This window comes from Bubalus kerabau, chromosome 6 (genome assembly GCF_029407905.1).
Source record: "Bubalus kerabau isolate K-KA32 ecotype Philippines breed swamp buffalo chromosome 6, PCC_UOA_SB_1v2, whole genome shotgun sequence".
NCBI lineage: Eukaryota > Metazoa > Chordata > Mammalia > Artiodactyla > Bovidae > Bubalus > Bubalus kerabau.
Genome location: NC_073629.1, coordinates 112,754,017 through 112,779,290, shown reverse-complemented (window position 1 = coordinate 112,779,290; position 25,274 = coordinate 112,754,017). Strand labels below are relative to the sequence as shown.

Here is a 25,274-nt window from a genome sequence, read left to right as displayed (position 1 = left end):
CTGGGACATAGTAGAGAGGTGATCCAAATTTGGAGGTGTGTAATCTAAGAAGGAAGGAAGGTCCAGGTCTCAGCAGGTACCTCCCACCCCAAGTAGACACACTCACTTGGCACTTGCTCCGCGGATCCTCATAAGGTGGCAGAAGGTGCATTGTGGGCTGTGTCTCTCCCCTTGCCCCTCCCCAGTAATTGGCCCCCTTTGGCTGCTTGGCAGGCTCGGGTGGCAGCTTGGAAGGCCCTATTCCCCAGAGCTTTGTTTTGTATCTGAGGACCCTTCCAGATATGGTCTTAGGCCAACAGCTGAACAGGGAAGGGGCTTCTTTGGGAATGAGGACCTAGAAGTGTGGCTGTAGCACATAGATTTGTAGAGAAGACCTGGGGGAGAGGAGACCACAGCCAGGTTGTTATGACAAGGGGACCAGGGAGGAAGCTGAGAGAGTTTCTACCCTGTAGCCACTGAGCCCAGGGATGATGAAATGCAGTCATCTTATAAGAAGGTTGAAAATGGTGACATTTGGGGTAAAATTTTAGAATCCCTGCCATGTAGAAGACTCAGGTGGGACAAGCTTGATGTTGCTCTGATTGTTGCGAAGGCCTGGCTGGGGTGGCTCCAAGTGCCACCTTTGTGTGACTTCTAGCTGTGCTCAGCCACTTGACAGGGAATTTAATAAAAGGTGCAGTTGTGCAAGGTTTATGCGACTGAAGGATCAGGGAGCAGGAAAATTACGGGTACTGATGAAAGTGTCATTAAAGAAATGAATAATAAAGAGTGAAGATGATGTCACGGCAGGGAGGATGGTGGTGGGCGGAGCAATGGGGATCCCGCCTGAACCTAAGACATGCCTCCTGCCGGCGTCCCAGGACTTGTGACTGCATTTGTCCTGACGCCAGCACGTGGCGACTGAGGGCAGGAGGTTTACCGAATGGCGGTTTTCCAGAGGAAGACAGGATGGCAGAGAATCCAGGCCAGTCCCACGAGGAAAGACGACCACAGGCAAAACTTTCTCTAACCTGTGCCCCAGGCATCTTTGAGAATTGTATCTGACACACAGCAGGGGACTGAGAGTCACGAGGATTTCGGTGAGTCAATGGATGCGAACTGCTCAGGACACTGCTGGCTGTTGGCAGACTACTAAATTAACCACTATTATGATTCGGATTATTTGTGAGCGCGTGTGAACTAATCCCAGGAGTTGCCACAAATATTTAATGAAGGGACACTTTAAAAGGTTGCTTGCTGAGGTCGCACATTAAACAAGTGGGGGATGTGAGCCAGGAACTTTTTAAATTTTAACTGGTACTGTGACCCCATTTGTACACACCGGCTCCATTTGTACACACCGGCTCCATTTGTACACGCCTGCTGATGAGTCTGGCGGAACTTGGGTTACAGTAGCAATAACAAATTCCATCATCTCCAGAGAATCTACAGAGCACTTAGTCCATCCTGGGCACTATCTTCCTGCATTTCATTTATATGTATAAAATATCTTTTAATTTAACCTTCTGCAACATAACTATTATGATCACCATTTTATAGCTGGAGAAATGGGTTCCAAGAGATAATATCTAACCAAGTTCACAAATCAAGCAAAAGATGGAGCTAGGATCTGGATAATGGCGCCTGGAATCATTAGAGGAACAGAAAAGGTCAAACAGAATAATAGAGTAGAAGAAAGTGAAGTGCTCAAGAACCTGGAATATTTCTCCTGCTGCTGCTACGACTGGAATATTACAGAATGTTTGCAAGGTGCCAGGCCCCAGACCTGGGCTTTCATGCATGGATTCATCAAGTGCGTTTCTGTGCTGTAGAAATTATTCTACCATCATTTTGTAAATGCAGAAATAGAGTTTTGGAGAGGTTAAATAACTTGCTCCAGGCCATACACATTATTGACCCGGGGATTTTTGCAGAAACAAACACCTGTGGCTGGTGATTTGCTATGTAAATGCTGGGAAGGATTGAGGGCAGGAGGAGAAGGGGGTGACAAAGGATGAGATGGTTGGATGGCATCATCGACTCAGTGGACATGAGTTTGAGCAAACTCTGGGAGACAGTGAAGGACAGGGAAGACTGGCGTGCTGCAGTCCATGGGGTTGCAAAGGGTCGGACACGACTGAGCAACAGAAGAAGAACAACAACAAGAAGTGAATATTGAAACACTCCAGTCAATAACATTTGGGTAACAAAAGACATTAATATGTCTCTGGTCAATAAGTCCTTAAGGAGTAAACATGAGCCCTGTACCCAGTTGATCTGATGTCAGTGCTCTTGCCCAGGCAGGGACCGAGGCCTGTGTCAGTAAGCAGATTTTTATGCAAACACAGCTATGCCCATCCCTTTCTGATCCATCTTTGGCTGCTTTCGTGCTATAGTAGCATCAGTAGCAGGGAGTAACTGTGATATAGACTGCATGGCTCACAAAGCTGAACTATTTACTGTCTGGCCCGTCAAGAAAAAAATCTGCTGACCTCGGCTCGACCCCCATACCCTTCAGCTTGCTTTCATTAATCCGAAAGTGGAATGAGAACAAAAGGATGGGATAGCTGGAGGGATGAGAAAATGTGATCAAGGGGTGTCATTCTGTAGTGACCTACATGGGAGGAGAGTCTGACAGGGACCCACATATATGGGTGGCTGAAGCACTTTGCTGGGTGCCTGATATTAACACAACACTGTAAATCAATTGTACTCCAATATAAAATAAAAATTAGATGAAAAAAAGTGTCCGAAAGTGTCCTGTTTATGACAGGGTGCCAGAGGATGGCCAAGGAGTGCCCTTGGGACAGAGATCCAGGCACTGTGGCCCCAGGACTCGGGTGGGCCCTGCATTTACCCAGGAGGGTGGGAGGCTTTGGGGTAGAGAGAGAGACAGCCTCACATCAGAACCCTCAGCAAATGCAGGGGCATGGCCTTGAAGATGCCAGCTGATCGCTTGGGCTGAAGTTATGAGACTGAAGAAGATCTAGACTTGACCTTTGTAGAAAAGGGAGTAAATGGGAGTCGTGATGTCAAAACAGAAACGAGGTGCAGGAAGAAAGCGAGGCCCCTTTTCTCCCGGGCCTGGGGCAGCTGGGTGCAAGGGCCCACTCCGAGGGCCACAGAAAGGCAGGGGCTCTGCAGGTGGCAGCAGGCTCCCCGTGACCCCATCCAACCTTCTCCTCGCCACACTACGCCTCCCCATCCCTGGCCAGGTGTGGTTGGCCCTGCCCACGTCATCTCTGCCCGCCCCCCTGGCCCTTACCTGTGTAGTCAATGACAAAGCCGGTGTTGCTCACTGAAGCATCGCTGCGGAAGGCGAGGAAGAGACTGTTGCTGCTGCTTTCGATGCGGCTGGGAAGCTGGGAGCCGTAGAAGCTTCCTATGAGGGGGCTGAGAGAGTCCCGTCCGTCGTAGATATGGAGGAAGTCGTAGCCAGGCTCCAAGTTAAAGCTGGGGAACAAACACATCCCGACCCCACCCCGCTGAGGTCACATAAAGGCTGGTACCCAGCCTCGGGCTCAACCAAAGGACAGGGCCCCCCACACAGCAAGTCCTCCAGCCCCCTGGCACCCAATCCCTGAGACCTCCTGGCCCCGCCTAACCTCCCAGTGAGAGAGAAGATGGACAAGGCAGGCTTGGACAGAGTGCCAGATTCTAGCATCAGGGTCCAGAAAGCTGGAGTCAAAAGCCTAACACCCTCTTTTTTTAAAAAAAAAGGTGTTTTAAAAAATTGAATTATATTTGACATGGCATATAAATTTGAGGGGTACAACATGCTGATTGACTACATTTATATATTGTTATATGATTTCCTTTGTAGCAATAATTGGCACCTCTGTCACATCATATAATTATCGTTTCTTTTTAGCGGTTGGAATAATTAAGATCTAGCCTATTAGCAAGTTTGATGATTATAACACCACTGTTGCCTATATTCACTACACTGTGCACAGAAGGGAAAATCAGTTATCAGCTCTACACATCGAGTGGTCAGAACCCACAGAGCAGGCCCAGAAGCCAGGCCTCTTACCTGCCTCTACTATTCTTTACACTGTCCTAAGCTGCACCCGCTTTTCTGAGGGGTGAGAGCCACCCAGGGAGCCATTCACTGGCAGGAAGGGGTTCATTCTCATGAAGGACCCTCACTTCATTCACTTCCCACCTCCCCCAGCCAGTTTTCAGCTCACCCCATTCCTGGGTCCCCCAGGGGCGTCTCTTTCTAAGCAATCCTGACCCTGGTCTAGGAAAAAAAAACAACCCATTTTACAAACCTTCTTAGCTTAGCAAATTGAACGTTAGAGTTCTTCAGTGTCATTTCTCCTACTGAAATGGCTTGAGAGAAAATGAGGGGAAATACCAAGGACTGGCAAGAATGGAGCCGCTGGAACGCTCACCTCCTGCCGGCCGGGGTGTGAATTGGTTCAGCCACTTGGGAAAACTGTCCTGCAGTATCTGCTAGACCCGAACCTATGCCTGCCCCACAGTGCAGCACTTCCGCTTTTAGGTATACACCCAACAAAGGTGACTGGTGCCAACCAAGGATGCCAAGATGGAAACCACAGAAGTAAATGGATTTGCGGACAACAGTGGCCTGATGCCAACTTGTTCACAGCCCAGCCATGGGTTGGGATATTTAGATCCTCCGCTTGGCTGGACTGAGAACCAAATGGTGCTTCTACCCTTTAAGACATGGCAGAGACAGGAGGCCATTTACCCTCTAGGACAAAGGTGGGGACAGAGCTGGCAGAGAGACGGGGGTCTGGGAGGACTAGACGTGGAGTCACATACGCACTGGGCTCCCTGCTACACAGCGCCCTCTCACGCTGCTGCCAGTGCAGGGTCGCCCCCCACGGCTGGGTGGTATGGGCTTCTTGCCCCCACAGTTCAGTTGCTCCACCTGCTCTTTCAAAGGTCACCAAGGGTTTGGGGCTGAGTCAGTTTGGATTCATTTCCAGAAGCCCTCCATCTGCCTCCGTGTCTCTGCAACCATGGGGTTTTATCTGAGCACCCCCAGTATGCCGGCCACTGTGCAAGATGCCCAGGACGCAAGCATGTCAGACACCACCCCTTCTTCAAGAAGGTTCTGGATTGGAAGGAAGTGACGGACGTGAAGACAACAAAGTCTAAAGTCTGTGCAGGCTAGGGGGAACACAGCACCAAGTTCATCAGGGAGGATGGGAGTGAAGTTTGTATTGGGGCATTAGAAGATCCTCAGTGATTGGACAAGGAGGAGAAAGGAAGTCACAGTGAGGGGATGAGCAGAAGCAAAGTCACGAAGTATGAAATAGACTTGGCAACTGTGAGTAGTTCAGTCTGGCTGGAGCTCAGGGTTAGGACTGCGTTCGGAAACTGAGGGGAGAGGCAGGCCAGGGCCAGATGGTTTGGAATGAAACTCAAAAGACTGGACCAAAAATAAAAACCCCAAACAACTCCTCCCCACCCCCAAATTAAAACCCAAAACAATGTCTCCCTCTTATAGAGAAGAGGGAGACTTTGAAGTATTAAAAAAACTAGGGATATATCTGTTTCTTTCTTTGCTTTTAAACCGAGGTATAATTTATACACGCTGAAGTGATCAGCTCTTAAGGATACCACTCCTTCAGTTTTGACACGTGTCTATCAAGACCCAAGGTTTTCACCATCCCCCAAAGTTCCTGGTCGGGGGGGCCCTTCTCAGTCGATCTTCCCCACTCCCAGAAGATACCATTGAGCTGACTTTTTATCACTGTAGATCAGTTTTGCTGATTCTAAAATTTCATTTAAGTGGAATCATACATTATGTACTCATGTGTCTGTCTTCTGTTGCTCAGTGAGATATTTTTGAGACTCATCCACGTTGCTGTACGTGTCAGTAGTTCATTTCCTTTTATTGCCGAGTAGTACATCATTGTGTGTTAAAATGGTAAATGAGGGGCATATTTCAGCGTTTCCCAGTGACGGCATCACTCCGACACCGAGCTAAAGACGAGACTGGCACAGAAGGCAAGATGTAGCAGAGGAACCAGTTAGGAACCTGTGGCAGTAATCTAGACAGGAAGCAGTAAGAGCATCAACCAAGACAGTAGCTGGGAGGATGGAGAAGAGGGGAAAAGCTAAGGTTAACACAGCTGAGGCTCTATGCCTTGGCCACTAACAGAAGAAGCAGTGAAGATGGACAGAGCGGTCACCCCCAATTTTCAGAATAGAGATCATCTAGGGGGAGAAGCAAGGGGCTTAGTTTTGTATGTGTTGTAATCACGAAGCCTACAGGTATCAGACAGAGACCGTCCAATAGTTGGCTATGGAGCCGGCAGCCCACAAGAGAGTCTACGTGGGTGGCAGACTAGACTTTCAGTTTACAAGAGGTGAGTGAAGTGTTGGAGTGGACGAGCTTGTCCAGAGAGGAGGTGTGGCAGGCAGACAGAGGGGCCTGTGACAGAGCCTGTCAGAGGGCGAGGGGCATGAGAAAGAATCCACAAACTCGCAGAAGAAGCTGGAGAGCCAGAGGGGGTAAGTCCACAAAGCCAAGGGGAAAAGCAGGAGAAGGATGCAGGGAGGGATAAAGAGAGGCGGTTGGACAAAGTGTGGAAAGTGCAGTTTGGTTTGGCAGCCAGGAGTGCAGAGGAGTTGCCAGTGGAAGCAAGGAGTCAGAAACCGGATGTCAGTGATTTGAGCGTGAACAAGAGGCGAGGAAAGGAGAGGGAACCAGAGACGATTCTTGTGAAGAGTTTGCTTCTAAAGGAAATCAAGGAGATAATGTTGGAGCTTGGCGGGGGAATGGCTAAGAGATTCCTGGGCTGTTCCTAAACTGGAGAGGGTGGTAAGAGAAACTGGTGAGAGCAGAGGGGGAGAATTCAGAAGAGCAGGGGCAAAACAACCCTGAATTTCTGAATCTTGGCATCTTCAGAGGTTAAAAAAAAAAGAGAGAGACAAACCAAGAATAATAGGTACTTTATAAATTATCATAAGGATTAAATAGGGCTTCCCAGCTGGCTCAGTGGTAAAGAATCTGCCTGTGATGCAGGAGATGTGGATTTGATCCCTGGGTTGGGAAGATCCCCTGGAGGAGGAAACGGTAACCCACTCCAGTACTCTTGCCTGGGAAATCCCATGCACAGAGGACCCTGGCGGACTGCAGTCCTAAGGGTTGCAAAGAGTCAGACATGACTGAGTGACTGTGCACAGGGATCGCATACGAGGATACTAGGCATGAAGCCGCAGAGCACAGAGCCGGGCACAGGAGATGCTCAAGGAGTGCTGGTGTCTCTCCTCCTCTGCACTCCTTCACCTCCCCTGGAATGGAGTCCTGAGCACAGAGGCCCTATGTATGCTCACCCGGACCCAGGTCTGCACCCCTGCCTGCGCTGAGCCCTCCTCCTCCCACCCGGGGGAAAGGTACATACATGTTAAATACCAGGGCGATGACATAGTCTGGCGAGACGGTCACCTTCCAGTCACACTCCTTGCCCGGCGGGTAGGGTTCTGGGTAGTTTGGTGACAGGATGACTCCTGATGGTCCCGTCAGGTCTCCCCCGCAGGGAGCTGAGGAGAGAGGAAGACAAGGGTGAGGCTGTCCCGGCACCAGGTTACCTTTCCATCAGCGCTGGTAGAGGAGGGACTGCGTCTGATCGACGTAAGTTAGAACGTGGTTCCAGGGGCTCAGGGGAGGGTGGAGTGCCATGGGGGTGAGGTCCCACGTTAAAGTGATGGAGCTGTTTGGAACTGGAGAGAGGAGGGGCTCACACAACACTGTCAGCGCACTAAATGCCACCAAAATGTTCTTTTTTAATGGTTAATTTTATGTTATAGGGATTTCACCTCGCTAAGCTATTAAACAACAAAAATAAAAATACCTGGCTCTGCCACTTCCTGGCTGTGTGACCTCAGGGAATTTATCTAACCTTTCTAGACCTCAGTGTCTCTCCTCTTTTGCAGAGGTAACACCTCTTTCATGGAGCGGTTGTAAAGATTTGGGAGATGTCTGTGAAAGCATGTGGCATACTGGACCTCGTGCATGTGTGAAGCCATTACTAGGCTTTCAGACATATGAAATACTCGGTCTCCTTTCAAGGCGTCAGATTTCTGGTTGAGCTTTATGGGTTATTTACCACTAATCCCAGCGCACTTGATGTCAGGAGGAGCAGAAAACCACGTGTGTCTGCCAAGTGTGCCTGGGCTCCTATGCTGCCAGCGCACTTGGCACCTGCGTGGGGCTGCAGATACCTTCCAATTTTCGCAAAGGCCTTTGTCCAAGAGAGCATGTGTTCCTCCGTTGTATGGAAATATTACAAATCCCCAATTAGTCCACGGTGGTCCCCCTCCCCTGAGATGACAGGCCTTTCCAGCAGGTGGGAGGGTGGGAAGGTGGCTGGGAATATAGCAAGCTGCTCATCCGGAGCCCCTGGGGGGGCAAGTCCCAGATCCTGAATCTGGTTCTCCCCCGAAGGGCTGGGTTATTGGACCATAGCATGAGGGTCTGATAAAGTGAAGGTTGGGAGGTTGTATGGGGATGTTAGCAGGAAAGGATGGCTGAGACTACAGACATGGCTTGGTCTGAAAACCTCAGGGCACCACTGAAGGTTGGCGGTAGAGTGGGCAAGCAGTGAGCCTGCAGAAGGGCCAGGCCTGGACGTGGAGCTGGGACCTGAGGGTACATCCAGGGCTGGACTTCAGAGCAGCCACTTGCTTGTCCCAGAGCTAAGCTTTGCTGCCTCAGTGTAGCTTTTATGAGGGGTGAGCCTAAAGGGCTGGATCAATCCCCAACGGGGCCTCTTTAAAAAATGGTACGTCTTCGGATGAGGCCATAAAAGCCCTAATGTGGCTGAACATAAAACCTGAGGGATCGTGAGTAGTGTGGGCTTTTTCTTGTGGGAAATATTTCTCAAGTCCCAGCTTGAGTACCAGATACACTCCAGTGGACACCTGTTAAAGGTCACACATGACATACGGCATTTTATATCCATATCTCATTTCTATCTTATAACAACTCGGTAAGCTATGGATTACCCTTCCTGACTCAGAAAAGTGGAAACTGAGGCTCAGAGAGGTCAAGGAACTTGCCCAGAGTCACTCTGAGACTCAGACCCACATGTGTCTGGCCCCAAAGCCTATCACTTCCCCCATGCTCCTGTGCTACCTCGGAGCCACTGGCGGCAGTGAGAATGGGGGGTGCTGTCCCTCCCTGCAGGCCAGCGGGGGCAGGGTACCCAGGAGAAGAGCTTCTGGGAGTGAGGATGGTCCCTTGAGTTGAGTCTGTCTTGTATCTCACTCACTTCTTCTCCATTGATCCTTCTTCAGACAAGATGGTTCAGTGGATGGGGCAGACGGGAGGCCTGTCAGATCAGGGTGAAACCTTGAACTTAACAAAGCAAGACCACACTGTCCTGTCCACTGAGTGTGGCCCTGCCCAGGCTGGCCTAGGAAACACAGTGGTACTGCCAGGAAGAGCAGAAAGCCCTGCTCAGGGCAGTGGTCCCAGCTCCTGGGGCATCTTCCCAGTGCTCCCTCTGTTCGGGCAAGGGCTACCAGGCTCTGCCTTCCTTCACAGGCCAGGGGTTCCTTCCCTTAAGTTTGCACAGATGGGGTGAATCTGCGTGTTTCAAAACTGCCCCCCGCTATTTTTCCACCAACCCCCCAATGCTCTCAGTCTTTTTGGGTTCGAGGCCCTGCTCTAGCCCAGCTCCCTGAGTGATGGCCCCCCAATATCAGGCAGTCAGGCATCTGCTTCCCACCCAGGACCCTGGCATGGGCCTGGTCGCTCTTGGCCAGTTGTCCTCAAGGCTGTGGCTGGACTCCTGGGATGCTGCACCTGCAGGATGGTCAGGTCCTGCCGCTTGGGTGGGGCTGGTTGAGGGGCACAAAGTCCCCCTTCCCCTTCTAGCCCAGGTATTGGCCAGGAGGACAGCTGAGCTGCTGGAGACTAAATGAGACCTTGGCAACAAGCCAGCGGCACCCCATCCTGTCAGGTGGGTACTCAGGGCTGGGGTTGGGATGCCGAGCTGGACCCAGGAGCCAGGTCTTCCTTCCAACGGCCTCCACGGCCTCCATGGCCTCCACACCCTCACTCTGGCCCTGTCCACTCCCCACTATGAGTTAGAGACAGAAGCCAGGCTCTGCCCTCAGATCCAGGCTTGATCTAACGAATCACCATGCCCAGGTGTGAGTCAGGGAGACAGGCACTGGTCATTCCAGGTGGCTAAAAAGTGGGCCAGCTGTATCAAGGGGTGAGAGCTGCGGAAAAGACCATTGATCTTGACATTATACAGTCCTGGGTTCAAATTTCGACCTGGCCTCCTCCTAGTTGTCACTTTGGGCAAAGCTATCCCACCTCCCTGAGCCCCTGTTTTCTTATCTGTAAAATAAAATCTAAAGAATAATGGCTATAAAGGCCTCTGACATACACAGTGTTTACTATGAAGCAGGCACGGCTCTAAGCGCTTTATAGCATTAGCTTATTCAATCCTCCACACAACCCCAGGAGCTGGGTACTATTATCTTCCCTGCTTTACAGGGCAGGAAACTGAGGCATAGGGAGATGGTGTGGTTTGTCTAAGGTCACATAGCCTGTTCTCGTGAAGCTGACTTGAACCAGGCAGCTGGAATCCGAAAACTCACTGCACAGTGATTCCATTTGTGAAAATGTAGCCACATCCAGCCCAGCGCCTATGGTGGGGAGGATGCTCCCAAACGCTTGTTACCTTCCTTTGCTTCCTCCCTATAATGAAAGGGCATGAAGGCCAGCCAGACCCGTCCTGGCAGACAGCCAAGGGAGCTGGAAATGAGGAGGGGCTTGTCATTTCCAGAAGATGCAGACGCTCATTTAGTTGCGAGGAACATTTCCCCACGCCGACCGCAGGAGAATGGGAAATGAAAGCCAAATTAACCTCTCTGCCCTGCCGGCTACACATGCACTGCTCTCGCCGGCTCAGCTCAGGGCTTCCCCCTGCTCCAGCCGGGACAGCCTCGTGTCAGGACCCGCTTTTCCGTAAGACAAACTGAAGGAATCCCAGCCTGAGACAAGGCAGAATGAGATGTCGTCTGACCCCCTCATCCCCCTCACCTCACTAGAATTCCCTCCACCAGATGGAAGTCTGGTTCGGGGAAGGGAAGGGAGTCCAAAATACGTGAAAGAAGGAAACAAACAAGGGAAGGAAGGAGAGCGGAATTTGAAGAAGGAGGAAGAAAGGACAGAAGGAGAGAAGTGAATATTTCCTGGGGTCAGGGTTAGTGTTGGCTCACCCACAACGCCACGAGGGAAGTACGTTTACCTTCACTTTACAGATGAGGAGACAGAGGGTCAGAGAGTTGAAGCAATTTCCCCGCAGCCACTGAACTAGTAAACAGCAAAGCCCCGAACCACCCCCGACCTGTCGTCTTCAATATCCTCTGCTCTCTCGGCGGATCGCAGCTGCGGTTGACAAGCTAGAGGGCTCTGAAACCCAGGCCTCGCCTTCCTGTCCACGGCACTTGCACTGAGCTCCTGCCACACACACCCATGAGTCCTCCCTGCCACCGAGGGCCAGCACTCAGTGCTCACCATCAACGCCAGGCCGCAGGGCATGGGCGGCAAAGGCCAGTCCTCAGCTGCCTGGACAGCACCTCCCACTGAGCCTGCGTGCAAAGAGGGGGCTGGGCGTCACCGGGGTGGACACTGCTGGGGATCATCTCAGGAAGTCCCTGGAATCCACCTCTGGGGTGGGAGTTGGTGTGGGAGTCAGGAGTGTGAAAGGTGTCGTGTTCAGGCTGATGCGGGGGTGACTCTTGGCACTGCCGTATCCTGGCTCTGTGATTTGAGACAAGATATTCAAAGTTCCCAAGTTTCAGTTTCCTCTACTGTAAGATGAGGGGATGGTGCTCATTACAGAGAGCTGCAGGGAAAGCTAAGTGAGGTTGGTGAGGAAATGTCCATTCGGGGCTGCACGCTGTAAGGAGCCCAGGACTCCTGGTCTCTTCTACCATCCATTGCCGACACAGTACAGAGCTACACTCTGTGTTTTGTCTGAGGAAAAGAGCCATGTGGCCCTGGAATGTCTGTTTCTATCCATTTCTCTTTCTTTCCTGTCTTCTCCTCTCAAGTTCCTTCCTCCTCCCGGCCTCCAGGAGCCAGAGAGCAGGACTGATTGGACTCAGGCCCCAACCTGCACGAGCTACGTGACCTTGGACACATTGCAGACCCTCCACTTCTTCATCTGTCAAGTAGGGAAATCTAAGGACTAAGGATAGAGCTGGAGAACCAAAAGCCGGATAACCAATCATTTCCTTGTGAAAAAGAAGAGCAAAGTTCTTCCCTTTACATCCAGGCATGTGAGTGCCCTCCCAGTGCTTCAGGTAACAGAAGGGTCATTTCAGAACCTGGGGACCCTTGTTACCCGAGGTGACCCATGGTCCTCCTCCCAGTCTATATGGACTGGGCCTGGAGAAAAGGGACAAACAGAAAATTTGGGGACCATTTTGAAGTGGAAAGAATTTGTAGTGTGTAGAGTGTGAGTGGGGCTTCCCACGTGGTGCTAGTGGTAAAGAACCCGCCTGCAAATGCAGGAGACATAAGGTTTGATCCCTGGGTGGTGACGATCCCCTGGAGGAGGGCACAGCAACCCATTCCAGTATCCTTGCCTGGAGAATCCCATGGACAGAGGAGCCTGGCAGGCTGCAGTCCATAAGGTCACAAAGAGTTGGACCCAACTGAAGTGACTTAGCACCCACAGCACACGCACAGACACAGAGTGTGAGTGTATGACTGTGAGTGTGTGTGTGTGTATGTGTGTGTGTGTGGGTACATATGCAGGCAAAGCAGAGTAAATGTGGAGGCTCCCGCAACTTTCAGCTATTCTGACTCTCCTGGACAGACTCCAAACGCAGCTGCCACTTAAGGGGCTGGGAGACCTGGAGGATACCAGTGGTGGGACCAGGGAGCGGGGGCCACACTGCAGTTGCTCCGTACCGATGCAGGTCGGCGGGCTGGGCTGCCAGAAGAATCTGTTCTCGATCTTCACGCAGCTGATCTCCGCGCTTCCCTGCAGCGCGTAGCCGGGGTCACACTGGAACACCGTGGAGTCGCCGGCTTCCCAGCTGTCGCCACTCCGGCTCCCATTCTGGGGGACCCCAGGGTCATTGCAGGATGTTGCTGTGGACACTGGGAGAAGAAAACAGAGGAGAAAGCGGGGTTGCCTAGGTGTCTGCCAGAGAGCGAGGCTCCCAGCTCGCCACGCTCACTGACGCCACCATTTCCATTACCAAGGTCTCTGCCAGAATTTCCAGCGCCTCCCGCCAGTATCAGCAGCTGCAGCAGCAGCGCCTCCACCACTGCTCCTGCCCGTCACCTGTTCCACCCGTACCTTCACCATCACTATCATCCGTCTGTCATGAGACACTATACGAGTTAAGCATGACTGCCCTGCTATGACAGTCGAACTGAGTTCAATTTGATTTAACGACACAAGCCTTGTTTCGGGGAGCTTTCCAATTTTGCAAAATGTCGCTAACATGATCCGTATGAGGGAGTGACAAGGTAATTAAGAATAAACTCTAATATGCAATCATAAAGGTCTGCAAGGGAGTTTGGGAGTTGGGCTGCCTGCATGCCGAGTGGTGGTTGAGAAGATGCTGGAGTTACTAAGGTCAGATGAAGGTCATATTCTCCCTTGCATGGCAACCAACCCACAACTCATCAGACTGAAACAGAGAAATCTGGTGTTTACAGTAAGTGGCATGGTAGAGTTCAAAATAAACATTACTAGCTGGGATGTTTTAAAAATTCAATAAACCTAGGAATTTGGGAGATATTTGTAGCCTAATATCAGACAGCATAATATAGAGAAGCCCGTTTATTTTAAAAGCAAACATCAAATAAATGATGGAAAGGAGGAACAAATGAATAAAAGCATGACTGAAGGAATAAATGGACAAAATGCAGGTGAGAAAACACACCAAAGGAAAGGGTATGAGAGGAAGTCCAGAGAAAGGATTCCGGGGCAGCTGCATCAACCCCTGGTCCTCCAGGGTCCCCGCCTGTGTCACGGGGCATAGACTGTGCTCGGCAGACCCTGGGAATAGGAGACTCTGGGGCACACAGGATCAATACATTCATTGGCTCAGAGGGTCAATTTTTCTCAGAAATTCTGGGAAAAATAACTTTTACATTAAAACAAATGAATTTATTATGGAATATAATGTAAAATTCACAGTAGTTCTTTTTTTACAGAAGATTTTTAAAATGTGGACCATTTTTTAAAGTCTTTATTGAGTTTGTCACAATGCTGCTTCTGTTTTATGCTTTCGGCCATGAGGCATGTGGAGTTTTAGCTCTTGGATCGGGGATCGAACCCACACCCCCTGTATTGGTAGGCAAAGTATGAACTAACCACAGGGTTGCCAGGGTAGTTCCCACATCAGTTGTTAAGCAAACCAGGAGGCCTTAGAGAGAGTTTATGCTTTCTACATCCTCCAGATCTCCTGGGATATGCATCCACTCTCTTCTGTTACTCGGTGTAAAAGCCCAGGGCAACTGCACACACTGATATCATTAATTATAAGATCTAGGATTGCATGGACAGGTCCTGGAGTTGGAGTATCTAAGAAAGTATACAACAAACTGAGCCCCACAGCCAAATCTGGCTGCGTGCCTGTTCTTGCAAACAAAGTTTTACTGAAACACAGGGGTGCTCACTTGTAAACATGTTGTTTATGGCTGGTTTCATGCTCTGATGACAGAGTTGAGTTGTTATGACAGAGATCACGTGGTCCACAAAGCCTGAAACATTTACCACCTGGACTTACACAGAAACAGCTTGCCAACTCCTGGTTTATGGTACCTTAAAGTCTCCTCTTTTGAAAGCACATATTAAAACCTGTCCTTTGCTTTGATCCACCTTTAATCATTAACACCCTCAATGATCTGCTATTGTTGTGTTTCAGCCACAGCTGTAAAATCTCCCTCCAGCACAGCCAGCTCAGTGGTCTCTCTCCCCGACATCCCTGCCCCCAGGGCCTTTGCACCTGCTGCCCCTTCTGCCTGGAACGCTCGTGCCATAGATCCTTCTATGCCAGCTCTGTCTTGTCATTCGGTTTTCAGCTCCAGCATCCTCTCCTCAGACAGGCTTCTTTGATCACCTTCTTCTGGGCTTACCCTTTCACCCCTTTCATCAAATTTGTCACGTTACCGTGTTGTGTTCCCTTCATAGCACAACCTGTAATCATCTTGCCAGTTCACGTGCTTTCCTCTTTATTGTAGCTCACTTGTGCATTACGATGGGAACAGAGACCTTGGCTGTTTTGCTTCCAGCTGTATCTCCAGGGCCTAGAGTGGTACCCGGCACACAGTGGTGTTCAGTAAATATTTCTTGGGTGAATAAATAAATGAACAAACCGTCACCATCAGACACTTACTGAATTTATTTATAAAGCCAAACAAGAACCAATCTTCTCCCTTCCCAATTAAAAACAGACTTAGCTTTCAACTCCAGCTTTACAGCATATACATGTAAATGATTCTCTGGAAGAAAAATAGCTTGCTGTTCTGACCATACAGGGGAGGCAATGGAGTGCGATGATTAAGGGCCTAGGTTTGGGAATCAGACACAGGGGATGTGACCCAGGCTCTTCTACTTATTAATTCTAGATGACCTTGCATGAGAAACCTCTCTGGTCCCCACAGTCCACATCTGCAACATGGATTAATAATGATGCCCGTGCTTTATGGGTTTTGTAAAAATTATAAGAGATAATGTCGCAGAGAGTTTAGGGTGGTGCTGGCTCTATAGATGGCCGTGATTACGCGTGCCTCTCCTTCAGGGCTCCCTCTCACCTTTTCTTCATTTTCACTTTCTCCCTTTCATGCTTCTGAATGTGAGCTGCTCAGCAAAGCCCCCAGGGAGAGGCTGGATCCATGCGGTGCAGACAGGATGTTAGATGTTACACAGTCGTGTTTACTCAATAAAGCCAAGCCTGCACTAATCATCCCTGGCATTTCCGTACAATCCCCTGTCAAACACACACGGTAAAGTGAACATGGGGTGAGCCGTTCCCTCTTCCCTAGAGCAGTGCTGGTATTTGCTAAGTGATGACAGCAACAGGGAAGGTGACCTTTCCCAGACCTCGGGTATACCGGCACGCCAGGCCAGGTTGGCATGGCCTTCCTGGAGCCTAGACCACATAGTTCTGCCCACTCCTCTCTTTGTGGACCTAAGTGATACTCAGGGTGACTTGCCTAGGGAAACCCTGTGTTAAGAGAAAACCATCCATTTGTTCATGTCTTCATGTACCCAGTGGTCCATTGAGTAGTGAGTGGGCTCCTGCTGCAGGAGTCTGATGGGGGGCACAAGGTGGCCCCCTACCCCCTAAGAGTTTCCTGCGGGCTGGCAAGTAGGTGGCCAGGTCCCTGGGGGCAAGGCCGAGTGCCTAGAATTGGCAATGTGCTGAAGAAACAGAAGTGCTGGGGGTGCCAGAAGGGACAGCAATTTATTCTGAATGGGGAGCTTAGGAAGAAGTAGAATCTGAGATGAACCTTGAAGGAGCAAGAGAGCATCTATGAGCTGAGCAGTGTGTGAGAAAGTAGCTGGAGCTGCTGGGTGAAGGCATGGCTCACGGGAGCGCCCAGGGACTCCGGCCCACGTGGCAAGCCTGAAGACACGCTGGAGGTCAGATATCGCAAATCCGTGGGGGAAATCTGCCAGTACGATGATGGGCCTTTTGTAAAACCGTGCCCATCAGCAACAACACAGAGAAAATACATATCTGGCTTAATTATTCCTAATTCTCCTTTCCCCAGTGAAAGGACTGAGCTGTCTCTTTAGCATTCCACTTGCCTTACTGCTGGAAGAGCTTTCTATGGCGGATGCCAGCAATCTCCAAAAGTTTGTTTCATGAAATGCTAGTCTTTTGAGATTGCCTTGGAAAAAGTCACCCATGATAAAATATGTTTGAGAACTGTGACCTGCCCGACACCTTGCGAATTCATCTGCATTAGCAGAACAGATGTTCTCGGAGGCTCCAAATTACAGATAATCTCTTTAGGTCTGGCTCAACCTAAGCACCTTCCTGACGTAATTTGATCAGGCAGACTTCCTTTTCTTGCAATACCAGTGAACTACCCATGGACCTCAGGGGGACAGATGTCGGGAAATGCTTATCTAAAATGACTCTTGTGGCCCCACAGTGGGACTCTAACCTTAGGTCAGTTCAATGCTACTGGGTGAGCACCAGGGGCCCTCTCGCTGGGTAAGTGGGTGCTGGCTTTCCAGTACGAAGACTCCCAGTGAATCCCACAAGGAGCTATTTCTCACGAGGCTGGCAGCTGGCGTGAATGTTAAGTGGGCAAGTTACTAAGTACATAGGAACATGGTCCTGGAGACCCTCATGTGTGCCAGCCCCCCACCCCACACTGCTAAATGCTGGTCTCCATGGGGAAGACAGATGCCTAAAAGAGCTGGAAGTAGGCTCTGTAATGCCATTACAGCCTTACTGGTGCTAGAGATATACCCAACCACCCTTAGCTGATCTATCTACCAGGTGAGAAAGTGGAGGCAAAGCCACGGCCCAGGTGCCACACAGCCTTGCTCTGGCCATCACCATGGAAACCACCCCCTCACACCCACCGTGGAGTAAGGAGATGGTAATGAGACAGCTGCTGTATACTAAACATGAACATAGACAGAGGCGGAGTCACCTGTGCAGGGAGATGAGTGATGGAAGAGGCACTTCAGAGGATATGAGATGATGCATCGCAGGAGAGGCAGGACCATCACAGACGCGAGCTCATATCGGGACTTGGATGTCTGAGCACTGCCCATTTTTGGTAGTTCTCTGTGATGCTCCTCCATACTTGGCTACCACAGTACATAAGTAATTGAATTTAGATTACTCATATTTGGCTCCCAGTCCTTACTGAGATCTGCACTAAACTAAGAATCAGAGCGTGTGATGTGTCAGATCAGTTCTTCCGTGACTGTGCCCCAAACCACTGTCAGCTTATTCCTGCCCTGCCTTCCTCCACACACTCCAGGTTTCAGCCAAGGACAACCCTCTACATCTGGAGCCCACAATCCTGCCTCTGCACCTCTTCACATGCCCTTCACACCCAAGATGCCCTTTTCTCTCTTACTCATCTGATAAGGACCCAGGAATCCTGCAAGTCCAACTACATGGTAACTCTAAACCCACGTCATAATTGACCACGCTCTCCTTGAAATACTGTCTATTCTTCCGTAACTTCTACTTATCATTTGGGTCAGAGCTTGAGCATCGTCTTTCCTGGAACATCTTCCTTGATGTTCCAAGGTGACCATTGTAGTTCACACTTCTTTCTCCACATACTCGTCAATTGGCATGTCAATGTCTATTCACCTGCCTGTCTTCCCCTTTAGAGTAAGCTCGGCATGAATGTTAGTATCAGCATTGCCCATAAACCAGGCACAGAGCAGATCCTCAACAAACATCTTTACCCGAGTGGAGAGATGGTGGAAAGAGGGGACTTGAGGGAGGGGGACGGGAGGTCGAGGCAGGACTGATGGAGGCAGGTGGAGGAAGGTGGGCACAGACCTGAGAACTGAATGGCGAAACCCTGCTTGCTGGTGAAGAAGTCGGTGCTGAACTGCAGAACGACGGAGTTGAAGGTGCTGTGCAGGTCCTTGGGCAGGGCTGGGCCACTGAGCTCCTTCAGCAGGACCCCACTCTCCACCGGCCCATCCCAGATGCGCAGAACGTCATGGACCTCCTCCGTGTCGAACACCAGGAAGTGGAGCCTGCATGGAGAGAAGAGGCAGGTGGTCACGCAGGGCTCAGTCCCTTTCTTCCAGTGGTTTCCGGTCAGGGCAAGTCATACACCGAAGAAAGACTTGCAGGAAGGAACAGGAAGCGATGTCCGGCAGTTATGCTCTCAACTTCCATCTAGACTGCTCTGCCCACTGGGGGTCACTAGAAACGGGGACAAGAGGGAGGGAGGCTAGATTTTGTGCATCTTGTTTATTATTATGGAGCTTCCTGTTGCTGTCTCCCCAACTCTACACAGCAGTCCCCAGACCTCACTCCTGAGTCTAGTCTGGAAAGGGATGCTGAGAAGGCAAAGTCAGGGAAAAAAACAAATACTCGGTCAAAATCCCAGCAGGTTATTTGTAGATATTGACAAACTGACTCTAAAGTTTATATGGGGAGGCAAAAGGCCTGGGAGAGCCAACACAGTATTGAAGACCAGGTCTGGAGAACTGACACTACCAGACGACAAGACTAGCAAGCTACATTAATCAAGACAGTGTGATGTCAGTGATACAACAGACAAATAGATCAAAAGTCCAGAAATAGCCCCACATTAATATAGTCAACTGATCCTTAACAAAGGAGCAGAGGCAATGCAATGGAGCAGAGAGAGCCTTTTCAACAAATGCTGCTGGAACTATTGGACATCCACGTGCAAAAATGAATCGACACACAGACTTTACACCCTCCACAAAAACGAACTCAAATAGATTCCAGACCTAATGTAAATGTAAAATTATAAAACTCGGAGAAGATCACATAGGAGAAAACTCAGATGACCTCGATAATAGTGATATAATATTAGATACAATACCAAAGACAAGATTCATGAAGAAAGCAAGGGATAAGGTAGACTTCATTAAAATCAAACATTGCTGTTCTGCAAAAGATAACAAGATGCTAAAATCCGAGGATGCTCAAGTTCTTCATACAGGATGGCCTAGTATTTGCATAGAACATCCTCCTGTATGCTTTGAAAAACTTTTAGATTACTTGCAATACTTAATACAATGTAAGTGCTATGTAAATAGTTGTAAATACAATGTAAATGCCATGTAAACAGTTGCCTGTGCAGGGCAAATTCAAGTTTGCATTTTGGAACTTTCTGGATTTTTTTTTTTCACCATATTTTCCATTTGAGGTTGGTTGAATCTGTGGATCCTGAATATGGAGATATGGAGAGTCAAATGTGTAAAATTTAACAGTAAGAAAACAAATAATACGATTAAAAATGCGCTAAACCTTACCAGATACCTCACCAAAAAAGATATATGAATAAAAATGGCAAATAAGCATATGAAAAGATGCTCTATATCATATGTCATTGAAAAATGCAAATGAAAACAAAAGCAGTAAGATAGCACTACACACCCATTAGAACGTCTAGAATCCAGAACACGGACAAACCCTGATGAGGGTGTGGGGCAATGGGGACTCTCACTGCTCGTGGCAAGACAAAATGGTACAGCCTCTTGGGAAGACAGTTTGGCAGTTTCTTACAATACTAAGCATACTCTTACCATATGATCTCTGGATTGTATTGTGCCCCTCAGTATTTACCCAAAGGAGCTGAAAATTGATTTCTACACAAAACCATATGCATACTGTTGTTGGATCAGCTTTATTCACAACTGCCAAAACTTGGAAGCAACCAGGATGTCCTTCAGTAGGTGAATGGATAAATAAACTATGGTCATCCAGACAACAGAATATTTTTCAGCCCTAAAAAGATATGAGCTATTAATCCATGAAAAGACATAGAGGGACCTTAAATGCTTATTACTAAGTGAAAGAAGCCATTCTGAAAAGGCTACATATTGTATGATTCCAAATATAGGATACTCTGTAAAAGGCAGAACTAAGGAAATAGCAAAAAGATCAGTGATTGCCGGAGGCTAGGTCAGGGAGAGGGGAAGAACTGGTGAGCACAGAGGATTTTTAGAGCAGTGGAAATACTCTTATGATACTATAATAGTGGATACATGTCATTACACGTTTGTTCAAACCTTTAGAATAATGGGTATGAAGAGTGACCCCTAATGTCAGCGATGGACTTTGGGCGCTAATGATGTGTCAGCGTAGGTTCATCAGTTGTAACAAATGTGCCGCTCTGATGGGGGATACTGATAACGGGAGAAGCTGCGCATGTGTGTGGCAGAGGGTCAATGGGAATCTCTGCATCTTCCTCTCAGTTTTTCTGTGAACCTGTGCATGCTCAGTTGCTCAGTCGTGTCTGACTCTTTGCGGCCCCGTGGACTGCAGCCTACTAAGCTCTTCTGTCCGTGGGATTCTCTGAGCAAGAATACTGCAGTGGGTGCCACTTTCTCCTCCATGGGATCTTCCCGACCCAGGGGTTGAACTCTCATCCCCTGTGGCTCTTGCATTGGCAGGGAGATTCTTTACCACTCAAGCCACCTGGAAGCCTAAACCTGCTCTAAAAATCTAAGTCTTAAAAAAAGTGTGTGGTGGGGAGCAAAGGTCATAGGTAACGTTAGCATCTTTGGGGAGCTGGTCCAGATGCAGTGGGGGCAAGGGTGAGCCTACATCTTTGTATCCCAGAGTAAAACTTGGATACCAGCCTGTCTCTCTGTTTCTCTCTCCTAATCATTTTAAAAAAATTTTTTTGAAATAATTTGAGACTTACAAAAAAGTTGCAAAGATAATACAGAGAATTCTTACAGACCCCTCACCAGCTCTGCCATTGTTAACAACTTACATTTCCCTGTGTACATTTGTCACAACTAAGAAACCAACATGGGTCCATTACCGTGATCTCAACTCCAGACTTGATCTGGACTTCACCAGTGTTGCCACTGATGTCCTTCTTCTGTTCCAGGATCCAATCCACTCATCACTGTTGGTGGTTTGCCTGCTAAGTTGTGTCTGACTCTTGCGATCCATGGACTGTAGCCTGCCATGCTCCTCTGTCCATGGGATTTTCCAGGCAAGAACACTGGAGTGGGTTGCTATTTCCTTTTCCAGAGGATCTTCCCGACCCAGGGATTGAACCTGGGTCTCCTGCATTCGCTTATGGATTCTTTACTGCTGAGTCACCAGAGATTCTCTCCACTTATCACTATATCTATCTGTTTAAAAATGTCTTTTAAAATTATAAAAATAAGACATGCTTGAGGCAGAAAAAGGCTAACAATATACAGATGTCCTGAATTTTAAAAAAGTCTCACATCAACCAATCTGTTCTCTAGAACTTTCCACTTGATTTTAGGTTTGCGGCACATTCTTCCAGATTTTTTTCAATGTGCACACATACATCCCCCCATCATGGGGACTATATTTTACATAGTTTCATGTAACTTTCTTCACTTAATACTATATAATAGAGAGCTACATCTATTTGGCTATATTTCACTATTTCATATAATACTGCAAGGAACATGCCCATCTTTATGTAGTGTTTTCATTTATGTTAAGATCTCAGTTGCATTGTAGGAATAATTTGGGGGTGAATGGGTATATATTTAAAATTGTTAATAAAAAACCTGATAAATTATTCTCTTAAGTAATTGTGTCAACTTACATTCCCACTGAACAGTGTTCATACGACTCTTCTCTCTAAGCTTCCCCTTACAAACATCAGATATTACAATGTAAATATATTCTATATTAAAATACTTGCCCATCTGCTAAACTGAAATGGAATTGCACTAGAGTTTTAAATTTAGATAATTTAGTAAGGTTGCATATCTTTGCATATATTTATTGGTCATTTGTATATATTCACACCTCTTATCCATCTTAATTGAGTTATTTGTCTTTATAAATTCTGTTCACACATTATAATTTTAAAATATTTATTATCCTTATATACATATATTACTTTTTATATATTTGTTGCTAACATTTTTTCTAGCATCTGGTGTCCCTTTTCCTTTAAATTTTGCTTGTGGTGTCCTTTTTGGTATAGGAGTTACTCATTCTATGTAATCAAGTATGTTAATATTTTCCCTTAAGGATACTGAATGTCATGATAGGCTTGGGCAAACCCTCTTCTCCCAATGATTAAAAAGCAAAACTTTAATATTTTCTCAGAAGTTGTATAGTTTAATTTTTTAAGGGTTATAGGTTCATGATTTTCCCAAATGGGCTACCTACCCAAAGTAACCTCTTCCATATTCTATCTAAATGCTCAGCTTGCTTCCTTCTTAGTATTTGTTAACAAACAAAGGTCCATCTAATCAAGGCTATGGTTTTTCCAGTGGTCATGTATGGATGTGACAGTTGGACTGTGAAGCAAGCTGAGCGCCGAAGAATCGATGCTTTTGAACTTTGGTGTTGGAGAAGACTCTTGAGAGTCCCTTGGACTGCAAGGAGGTCCAACCAGTCCATCCTAAAGGAGATCAGTCCTGGGTGTTCATTGGAAGGCCTGATGCTACAGCTGAAACTCCAATACTTTGGCCACCTTATGCAAAGAGTTGACTCATTGGAAAATACCCTGATGCTGGGAGGGATTGGGGGCAGGAGGAGAAGGGGACGACAGAGGATGAGATGGCTGGATGGCATTACCGACTCGACAGACATGAGTTTGAGTAAACTCTGGGAGTTGGTGATGGACAGGGAGGCCTGGTGTGCTGCGATTCATGGGGTCCCAAAGAGTCGGACATGACTGAGCGACTGAACTGAACTGAACTGAACCTTAGTTTATTGATTTGTTCACCACCCCTCTCCCCAACAAGAACATGACTTTCGTGTGTGGGGCCATGTCCTGTTCACCATGGTACCCCACTACCTGGGCTAGATCTGACCCTTCCAAGGATGCTCACGAGTACCTGAATGAAGAACACCTGTGACTGGGTATCCAGGCTCTCTCTCTCAGTGGGTTTGAAACCTTGACCATGGGGTCTGAGTCTAGACTCTTCTCCATTCCTGGGCTCCCTCCTCGGCCGAAACAGAATTCAACTTGAGGTACCTGGAGCACAGCTACTTGGCTGACTTCAGTTTTCAGTCTCATATTTTGATGATTCTTACAAGGCAAGCTCCCCTTTATATTTCCTCCCTCTCTCAAATTTCTTAGCTAATTTCCCAAATTTACCCTTTCAAATTACCCTTTCAATTTACCCTTTCTCCCAATCCCATGGATACTATGGTTGAAACTGCACACATTTATTGATGGATTTGGGCAAACTGATATCTTTACTTATTTTCCCCAGCCGAGAACACTGTAGATGCCTTAACTTATTTAGGGCTTAGTTTATGTATTCTGGTCAGGTTTCATAGTTTTCCTCTTTGTACTCTTCCTCTTAAATTCATTTTTTTAGTTTTCAGCTCCATTGTGAGTGGAATTTAATTACCAGTTACGTATTTATTGTTGGATACGTGTGTGTCTTTCTTGCTTTCAGTCACCAGTTAAGTTCCAGCAGGATTCAAGCTAGTTCTTGGATTTCCGAGATAAACCCTTTTATAGGTACCAGTGGAGCCTCCTCAGTACCAGAGCTGTGGGGGTTTCTTCGATGGCCATATTCTAGGCCCCCTGGCAGGCCTCCCCTCCAAGGGCTTCTGATGGAGTGAAGACAGAGGGGCTTCTCTTCAAGGTGTTTCTTGCGCAACAGGTCGGAAGACTGGGCCCTCACACTTGACTGAACGGGAGAAGGAGCCCCCCAGCAGGCAGATCATACCAGTGTCCTCCCTGCTGTGCTAAGCTGCCCCCGGCTTCTCTGCTTCCTCCGTGGTCCGTGATGCACTGGGAAATCGACACCACCCCTGGGGTAGACCGTGTGGCAGCCGTGTGGCAGCCGTGTGGCAGTGCTGCACGCATTCTCAGGGAAGGGAGGTTCTCACGGACCAGGCGTGTCAGGGGATGGAGGAGGAGATGAGGCTAGGAGTCTGGGTGGCATGAAGGGAGGGTGTCTTCTTTGGATGCAGTAACACAAACAAGACCCAGAGGGGAGGTTAAGGTGCTTGGGAAGAACGGGGACTCCCACACTGGACTTCCGGGGTGGGGTGAGGATGTTGTGGGGACAGAGCTGGATTGAGAGGGACCTCAGGATTAGCTGGCAGAGTTTGTGTTTAATCCTTCTCTGGTTAGAGACCGAGTGAGGTCCCTGAGGGTGAATAATGGAATGAATGAGTGAGTGAACTGAAGGATCAATAAATGAAGCCTCAGGGGGGCCAGATTGATGAGACGTGTGAAAACGGAGACTATGGAGACTAAGCAGAAATGAAAGAAAACATATTTATACAACAACCACCGTGTACAAGGCAGTTTCAGCTGATTCCATCTAGTCCTCATGGGTATCTTTACTTTGTAGGTAGCATCATATCCTCTTTAAAAATGAGAATACTGAGGTTCTAAGAAATTAAATAACTAGCTCAAGGTCAAGGGCTGGTCAGAGAGGAAGCCAGAACCACATTCTATAATTACAGTCCAGGTCAGACCTTGGCACTTCCTCTCTTTCCCCCGACAACACTGCCTGCCCCTTCAGAAGGAAGAGGCTGTGCCGAGAGCCAGCCTGGCCCCATCGGTGATCAATAGTTTACATGTGAGCCAGACATAAGGTTAAGGGGCTGATATGTAAGACCTGGAATTAAAAGTGCCAGTTCATTGCATT

General features: G+C 48.4%; 1 protein-coding gene across 2 annotated transcripts in view; it reads right to left on the bottom strand.

Annotated features, from left to right (window-relative positions):
- CSMD2 (CUB and Sushi multiple domains 2) overlaps positions 1-25,274 on the bottom strand; it is a 683,179-nt gene that overhangs the window by 139,709 nt on the left and 518,196 nt on the right. For both annotated transcript variants that reach the window (XM_055586466.1, XM_055586467.1), the window contains exons 26-29: positions 18,496-18,698; positions 12,902-13,093; positions 7,365-7,503; positions 3,245-3,432 (exon numbers count right to left, since the gene is read on the bottom strand). In XM_055586466.1, coding sequence (XP_055442441.1) covers positions 3,245-3,432; positions 7,365-7,503; positions 12,902-13,093; positions 18,496-18,698 — 722 coding nt within the window. The remainder of the gene's footprint in view (positions 1-3,244; positions 3,433-7,364; positions 7,504-12,901; positions 13,094-18,495; positions 18,699-25,274) is intronic.